Raw genomic sequence first — 9,322 nt, 5'->3', positions numbered from 1 at the left:
ATATACTACCCTACCACTACCACTTCTACAACCCCTACCATTAGTACTACTACTTCTACTATTACTACTCCTTTTGCTACTGCTGTTCCAAGGCCACCACTACAGTGGAAAGAATCAAGATGAAACTCACCTATAAATCTGTGAAAGGCGGGCTTGATTGTCTGTCGAATGGTTTGTCAAAGATTTGAAATTTGACCAACGTGGCTCCCCAGTCTTGATGGTCCACATTGGGTACGACATGATACCATGGTCCCGTCCTCGTTGGATGTGATCAGCAGCGAGATCAATCCCTGTTCCAGGAAAACTTTCTAAGTATTTGTTGGTCAATTCATCTGTTACATATCTAAAATAGACAAAAGGGTTATTAACTGATATGTTCACTGTGATTTGTAAATTGAGTAACCACATGGAGTTTCTGTTGGTGCAGATAGGTGTGATATTTATGGCCAAGCTGTGGCAAAAGCGAACTGTAGAAAGTGTGACTTATGGTAAAGGGGTCAGTGGAAAATGTGGCCAGTGAGGTTGTGGGAAAGGTGGCCAGCAGTAAAGATACTGTGGAAATTATGGCCAATGGTGAAGAGAACTATGTGGTCTATGATAAAAGAAATTGTAGGATGTACAATCTGCGGAAAATGTAGGAAAGGAGTCTGTGGGAAAGAAGTCTGTGGAAAAGGAGTCTGTGGGAAAGAAGTTTGTGGAAAGCATGACTTGTGGGAAAAGGAACTGCAGAAAATGTGGCCTCTACAACAATTATGAAATATGATGGTATTGATGAGTATGTTTTAAGTCAAATTACCGATCAACTGTTTGGCTGGAGTCTGTGAGCATTCCTTTAATGATTTTACTAGCAACATCCTCATTGCGGTAGAACATGTCTGCACGCAAGAATGTAGAACTCAATTTGTGATAGGTGTCAATGGTGAAGTTTGATCTTATCATCGAAGTGGAATATAGACCAGCAGCTACGGAGAAGACATTATATATACCAGCGCTTACTTGACTATCATAGCTTGTATAGCCACTGTTTTGGACATTCAGATCATGTTTGGCCATCAGCTGTGGACCTAAAATGTATGGCAAGTACTCATTGTATGTGATGTGTTGCATCTCGGCAATAACAATACGACGACTCTCCTGGAAGATTTTCTCATCATCCCATGTTGGGTGCATGCTTGACAGATGTGTGGCAATACGGTTGTGTTCACGGAGGAATACAGCATGTAGAGACAAGATCAATGGGTTCTCATTCAGACGATCATCGCCTTAATGAAGGATGAGAAAAGAGAAAGAGAGACATATTTAATTAAGAGTTAAGCAGAATCAAATGGTACATAATATAAATGTATGTGTGTCTGCATACATACATACATACATACATACATACATATATGTATTCATGTATATATGTAGATAAACACATACACACAGACAGACATTAACATAGGCAATAAAACAGAAGGCAATAAAATAGAAGTAAAATTTTAAAATTTATTCTTTCTGTGTGTCCTGGGACCAAATAATCTGCTGCTCAATATTAGCCCACAACCTGATGGTTGGAGACCCCAGCACTCAAGGATAGAGCGTCTCATTTGAATTAATGCTTCTCAAACATGTTCAACCTTTCACCTCTGACCTTATGATTAGAGAAAGACAAAAGTTCTTACCTCCTGTGAAACAGTAAGTGATATTCCCATTGACATTCTTCAGTTTACAGTTGGCAACATTGAACAGATCCAAAGGCATCATTCCATCACCTATGTCAGAGGTCTTCATCTTACCTGGTGATTAGAGAGAGACTTGTTTGAATGGTGGTGGTGGTGGTGGTATATTGGTGGTGATAGTGTGTTAGTGGTGGTGGTGGCGGGGGTATTAGTGGTGTAGGATATTAGAGATTGTGGTAGGGTGTTAGTGATGGAAGTGATAGTATTAGTGGTGGTGGTGTTGGTAATGGTAATAGTGTTTACGGATGTGGTAACAATAGTTGTAATATTTACATCAACAACAACAGCAGTAATAGCAGCAGTAGTGGTTGTACCACTACTACAACCACTACTACTACCTACTGGCACTTTGTCAGTTACAAAGGCAAAGGTTCCAGTTGATCCAGTAAATGAAACAGTCTGCTCATGAAATTAACATTCCAGTGGCTGAACACTCCACAGACACGTGTACCCCTAACGTAGTTCTCAGGGAGATTCAGTGTGACACAGAGTGTGATATCGCTGGCCCTTTGAAATACAGGTACTACTCATTTTTGCCAGCTGAATGGACTGGAGCAACATGAAATAAAGTGTCTCGCTTAAGGATACAACACATTGCTGGGAATTGAACCCATGACCTTATGATCATGAGCTGAATACCCTTACCACTAAGCCACATGCCTTCACTACTACTACTACTACTGCTGCTAGAAGTAAATTAGGAAGAAATAAAAAAAACCAACTGACCTGCAACCATTGTCCTCAGTGATTTTGTGGTTGCCTCATCTGAGCCATAGATTTGTGAGACATCGATGTAGTGAGTGTTTTGGTTAAGTTGTTCTCGGGGACCTTGAAGAGAAAAACATGATGGTGTTAATGTGATAGTAGTGAAACGCCACTGCCAAGCCCTTACAATATCACTACAACACCCCCACGACACTATTACAACACCATGACAACATCATTAACTAGAATACAGTTATGTTATGATGCCATTATATCTGGGAGAAGAGCAATGAGATGGCAGAATTGTTAGCATGCCAGGCGAAATGCTTAGCGGTTTTTCATCTGAGGTCGACTTTGCCTTTCTAACCAGTCTGAAAGGGCCTACAGACCCGTAAAGATGCTTCAGTACTGACCATCCTTCTTCAACTCAAGTTACCAGATCAAACTGGGGATGTTGAACTTCACTTCTGAATCTATCAATTATTTGAGGTATGCCTTAATCATTAACGACTTGTGTCATCAACAGGGTGACCACCACCAGCTGGACATTTTCTTTGCTAATGTGGACATCCTTCTATAGTTTTACAAAAATTGTTGACTTCAGAATAAAACAGATCTTCAGATTTGTAGGAAAACAAGACTTACCAAGTTTGCAATTAAGTGGAGGAGATGTGGCTGAGCGAGCAAATGACAAACACTTCCTATTGTAGGGTGTAAAGAAGGGGTCGACTTTACACATTTGAATGGGCATGCACATGTGACCTGACCTGAGGAATAAAAATATCGAGATTAAACAGTGAGTTTGCTAAAATACTATGAAGCTAATTCATATATTCAATACAGTTACATCCTCTGCAATTATTGCATTAAAACCCCTTTGGATAGAAAAAGTCCAATGGCAGAATGCCTGTCGTGTTTACAGGAGATGTGGATTCAAGTCCCATAGGCTGCCTTCAACTTTCTCTGTCTAAAAGGGTTTTTCAACCTAATATTTTCATGCTATTGTTTATAGCTTTATTTGTTTCAAGATTTGCCATTTCTAAAAAAGATTATACATAAATATACATGATGGTGCCCAACTGACCCTACTATACTGTATAGTTAGCAAAATCAAAAACAAACAATGCACATGCACAAATTTAATAATACAAAACTGCGACAATTTACCCATTACACAATGTATATATATATATATATATATATATATATATATATATATATATATATATATATATATAAGTATGCATATTTAGTGATAACTGTTGGAACACCATCATGGAAAACAGATGTTAAAATATAATAATAATGATGATGATGATGATGATTCTATTTTGGTCAAGCCAGTCTCTTGCTACTCTGAGTTTCACTTCTAGGTGTATAGTGCATCTACAAGTGAGACTCAAAGTAGCAAGAGACTGATACTATCGAAATATAAATCATATTATACACATGTGTGTAGGAATGCATTCATGTATGTATGTGTGAATGTAATGTGTATATTTTTACATGTATGTATGTAAGTGTATATTTTACTTACATGTATCCAAATTTACAACAGTCATATCTCTTGCCACTTGATGCTGAAATAGAAAATAGAAAATGAATCAGTTACGACTTTTAACATCGTTACTACATCATCAGATATATAATTAATTGCAACTGAAGTAAGGTGGGATACAGCCGGTAAGAACAGTGCTACTTGTGGGACAGCTGCGATTGGGTATCCATATACATATGTACATGAGTGAGTGTAAATCTATGAATGTGTGTACATGTCTGCGTATATTTGTATATGTGTGTATGTGTATATGTATGTGCATGTATGTACATGTGTATTTGTGTGCATGTGTTCGTGTGTGCGTGTGGGGGTGTTTGGTTGGGTGTGTGTGATGGTGTAATGGTGAAAAGAAAGGGGGCAATGAAATATCTTCTCGCCACATACCTTGCATAGTGGGGACATAGGCAATGTCTCTCATTAGGAACTCTCCAAACACAGCAGCCAGGTGTGTGGTGTCGTGGTCCATGAGTGGATCTTCTATCTTCTGGTGGAAATATACACTGATATCCCTTGCTCCGGGTAATGCAGCGTTCTGGACACTAATATTACGGGGTGTAAAGACAGCTATGACAGCAAGAAAGAGAGATTGTTAAATGAGGAAATATATTAAAGTAGCAATACATACGTGTGTGTGTGTGTACAGGTAGGTGTATATATATGTATATATATATATATATATCATCATCATCATCATCATATATATATATATATATATATATATATATATATATATATATATATATATATATATATATATATAATTTAAAATTTAAAGATAGGGTGAAATCTTTATAAGAATTTATCAAGTAGTCAACATGAAAAAAAACCTCATAAGGGAAAAATTATAATCATTCCCTTTAAATATATTTATTTATATGAAGGGCATTACTACACATAAATGCCTCACGCTGTGAGGGACTTGTAAAGTCAAAACTACTATAAGAAATATTGTGTACCGAACGCGAGGGAATGCTAGAAATAAGAGCTAAAATGCTCTAATGCAGCAGCCAAAGTACATAATTGTATACATATACACTGATGGAGACTATAGTCACCCCAAAACACTGATCAAGAATTCCCTGTACTGACTGGTCAGTTTCAATGAGCTGCATTCCCTCGTGTTCAGTACACTGTATTTATTATGGTAATTTTGACTTTAAGAGTCCCTCATAGTATGAGGCATTCATGTGTAGTATTTTTTATATATATTTATGTGTGTGTGCATGCATGTGCATTTGTATGAACACACATACACATGCATAGACTGGATTCTATATTTAATTAACTTTAATTAATTTTAACTTCTATGGTTGTCTTCTTTGCCTTTCTTGACCAGAATTAACATAATGTTTAGTTCTCACTATGGCTACAATTATATCAATTAGTCATTAACATAAGGATTCTTTCTCCTTACGATGACTGAGATGTTAATTAATTAAAACATCTTTATTCATCGTTATGCATGTTAGAAGCCACTTTAATATATGTATGGTTGTGGTCTGTGGTTGAGAAATTTGCTTCCAAAGTACATGGTTTCAGGGTCAGACCCACTGTGTAGCACCTTTGCCAGATTTCTTAAATTCTCAGCTTACCTGAACTCAAGATTACCCAATCCTTCAGGTTCACTTATGTCTCAGATGTTCTTAATACTCAGGTTCACTTACGTCCAGATGTCCAAATTCTCCAGATGTTTTCATCCTTTGATGCTCTAATCCTCAGTTATCCTATTAGAAAATCTTTGTCCCTTGACAAATAACCTAATATCCAGACACCCAAATTTAAATTTCCAAAAATCCTAACATCCAGATAATCTAATCAACAGATATCTTAATCCCCAGATATTTTAATTTCCAGATATCCAATTAGATCAACTAATCATCATATTTGTTACTAATACTCACTATCTTCATAATATGGAGGCCTCATTCGTAGCAGTGGTGTGTAACTCTTGCCCCAGTAAGGATAATTCAAATTGTTGCAGGAACCACTAGCTGTCCGATATATGGAGTTCTTGTCACAGGTAATTGCTTCACGGAAAGGACATGAGTATTGCAAAAGCTCTGGAGTGCTCACAAAGCGTATCAGTTCTTCAGCAACATTTCGACTGAAACTGAAGTTGGACAGAATATTATTAAGGAGTGACCAGTTAGGTGGTGAGAAGAGGATGGATGATGGGAAAGTGATGATTGGTTTGATGACGTGCAGGAGAAAGATTGAGAGTGTGAGGAATGAAGAAGAGAAAGTGAGAGGAAGTTTGTGAAATGGGAATTGGAGTAAATGAGGGGAGGATATGAGAGACGGAGGGGGAGAAAGGAAGGAGAGACAGAAAGACACATGGCAGACACTGAAAGCTAGATAGGCAGACAAACAATTTGATACAGACACACACATACAGACAGATACAAAGATACACAGACACGTAGACAATCTAACAGATACAGGCAAACAATTAGATAGACACATGCAGGCGAGTAGACACACAAGCACAAACAGACAATCTGACAGATAGACAGATACAAATACATACATGCATGCATACGTATATGCATACAGACAGAGAGACAGACAGACGATCTAGTAGACACAGGCAAAAATCAGACGGACGAATGGACGGACAGACAAACAAACAAGCAGACAGACAGACAGAGACTAACAGGTGATACTCACTTCTTGTAGAACTGACTGACTGTGGCAGCATAGATCAACCCTTTCACTGAAATATCAGAACCTTTCTTGGAGAGAACTGTCATGGAATCTCGGTATTTTAGAGACATTTCACTGAAGCCTGTCGTATAGAAAAACAGTGATGTATAGGTACTAGTGTCGGTGGTAGTGTGTTGTGCAACAGTGGTGTTGGTGGTGGTGGTAGTAGTAGTAGTGGTGGTGGTGGTGGTGGTGGTGGTGGTGGTGGTTAGTGGTGGTGGTGGTGATGGTGGTGGTAGTAGTGGTGGTTAGTGGTGGTGGTGGTGGTTTTAGTGGTTTTGGTGGTGGTGGTGGTAGTAGTAGTAGTAGTAGTGGTGATAGTGATGGGGGAGAGGAGGTATATGAAATGCTTACACTGAGCTACGTGTTCCAAGTTGGAGCAGAATAATTCCAATCATGGCACTGTACAACAATACAACAACAATAACAATAAAAACAACAATAACATCAACAACAACAACTATAACAACATCAGCTACAACCTCAATTACAATAGTGGCTTGTTTCAGATCCAGAGAGAGAACTTTGTGTGGAAGTGGATAACTAATTAAATAAATTCCCCGTTCTCATCACACCCTTCACAATGATGAAGGTAATAATAATAATAATAATAATAATAAAAATGATAATCCTTTCTATTATAGGCACAAGGCCTAAAATTTTGATGGAGGTGGGGTAAGTCAATTACAATGTTCAACTGGTACCTTTTTTTATAGACCCCCAAAAGGATCAACTCTTATAGACCCCGAAAGGATCAACTTTTATAAACCCTGAAAGGATCAACTCTTATAGATCCCAAAAGGATCGACCCTTATAGATCCTGAAAGGATCAACCCTTATGGACCCTGAAAGGATCAACCCTTATAGACCCCAAAAGGATCAATCCTTTCAATGAAGAAATTGCTTAAAACAATAACAGTGCTTGGTTGGTCAATAAAATAATTATGATCATACGTAAAGTTGACTCTAACAAGATTTGAAGTTAGAACTTAGAAGTTGTCTCTAAATAATGCCTTTCCAATTCTCCAACCACCAAGAGAAAAGTTTATATAAAATATATAAAATAGCTAAAAGAAATACTCACGGTCGGAGACATATTCGTGTAATGTTGTGATTTCCTGAATTTCACTGTGAGCCTTCCCTGTTGATTGTAATAGTGTCTTGTCCACATATTTCTTTTCAACTGACAGGGCAGACACAAGAGTAAGGTAACTTGTTCCCGTTATAAATAACACAAATAATTTCAGTCTGGAAAATATAAGAAAGATTAAATTAGTTTGTTATTTTCAGTTTTTTGTCCTATGGTTCTGACACCTCATCACCACCAACTTTGCCTCCAATCCAGTTATTCCCAACCATCCTTGTATGATACGAAGATTATGTCAATAGAGTGGAGAGGGTCTATGAGGTGTCGTGCAAGTTTTATTGGACCTAAAACTCTGCACAGGCATTGCTGACCTCAGCTCAACATGTATGTATGTAGGTACATATGTATGTATGTATGTATGTATGTATGTATGCATGTATGCACGTATGTATGTATATAGCAATAGATGAAGTAGATATACATGGATATAGACCAAATACAAAATGCACCAGACGCAGATTTATGTGTAGTTGTTGTTGTAGCTGTTGTTTCGCCCCCAGGTCATTCCTGATCAAACAAAGCTAAGACCAAAAACATTCCACCTATGCCTATCAAGTGTTTTTCCCTATGTACAAGGAACCCAAGACCTCTTAACTCCATTAACCCTTTAATTACCGTATTTATTTTGACATGCTCTGCGTTTCTTTCAATTCGTTTTGAATATAACAAAGTAAAATAACTTAGTTGTCATTAAGTTGGTGTTAGGAACATAAATTGTGACAAAGGTTTGGTGGAAGATTTTAATTCAAAACTTATGAAAACAAGACATTTGTACTACAGAGCCAGAGCCGGTTTCAGCCGAGTTGGTATCAAAAGGGGTTAAGTGGTCTTGGGTTCCTTGAGACAGAGGGAGATTTGACTGATATTTCAAGCAGATCAGTCAAGCACTCTCATCTGTTATGTTTCCACACCAAATCACATGCCAGTACACATGCTGGTTGGCATTTGGGTAGGGTACATACAATGGATGGGAAAAGAGACAGAGTCACATGAGCATAATCTTATGTCCAGCTTGACAAAATCACATGTCGGTGCACATGTTGCCAGGAGTGGCGGAAATGAGTAGACAGGTAGAGGTGGAAGTGGTGGTGGTGGTGGTGGTGGTGGGCACAGGAAAGCTGCAGCGACTTAAATTTATTTATATAGGTGCTCATTGCATATATATAAATATGTATATAGACTCTTTAAACTGGTTTTACAAGTTTTCTTCAATTGTAACGGTATTGCTGGTGGTGGTAGTGGCAGTGGTGACAAAGGCAGCAACGGGGAAAGCAGTGGCAATGATGGTGGTAGGGTAGTGCAGAAGTGGTGGCAGTGGTAGAGGTGGTGGAAGTGGTAAAGGTGGTGGCAGTGGTAGAGGTGGTTGCAGTGGTAGAGGTGGTGGCTGTGGTAGAGGTGGTGGCAGTGGTAGAGGTGGTTGCAGTGGTAGAGGTGGTAGCAGTGGTAGAGGTGGTGTCTGTGGTAGAGGTGGTGGCAGTGGTAGAGGTA

General features: G+C 38.4%; 1 protein-coding gene across 1 annotated transcript in view; it reads right to left on the bottom strand.

Moving 5' to 3' along the window:
* LOC106869840 (chorion peroxidase) overlaps nt 1-9,322 on the bottom strand; it is a 17,581-nt gene that overhangs the window by 2,734 nt on the left and 5,525 nt on the right. Inside the window, exons 2-11 of the mRNA XM_014915741.2 lie at nt 7,772-7,935; nt 6,652-6,769; nt 5,886-6,094; nt 4,369-4,548; nt 3,964-4,006; nt 3,072-3,193; nt 2,448-2,549; nt 1,665-1,778; nt 797-1,262; nt 131-343 (exon numbers count right to left, since the gene is read on the bottom strand). Coding sequence (XP_014771227.1) covers nt 131-343; nt 797-1,262; nt 1,665-1,778; nt 2,448-2,549; nt 3,072-3,193; nt 3,964-4,006; nt 4,369-4,548; nt 5,886-6,094; nt 6,652-6,769; nt 7,772-7,935 — 1,731 coding nt within the window. The remainder of the gene's footprint in view (nt 1-130; nt 344-796; nt 1,263-1,664; nt 1,779-2,447; nt 2,550-3,071; nt 3,194-3,963; nt 4,007-4,368; nt 4,549-5,885; nt 6,095-6,651; nt 6,770-7,771; nt 7,936-9,322) is intronic.

The sequence above is a fragment of the Octopus bimaculoides genome, chromosome 20, assembly GCF_001194135.2.
Source record: "Octopus bimaculoides isolate UCB-OBI-ISO-001 chromosome 20, ASM119413v2, whole genome shotgun sequence".
Taxonomy (NCBI): domain Eukaryota; kingdom Metazoa; phylum Mollusca; class Cephalopoda; order Octopoda; family Octopodidae; genus Octopus; species Octopus bimaculoides.
The sequence above is the reverse complement of the archived record's forward strand: the minus strand, read 5'-3'. Positions and strand labels throughout refer to the sequence as shown.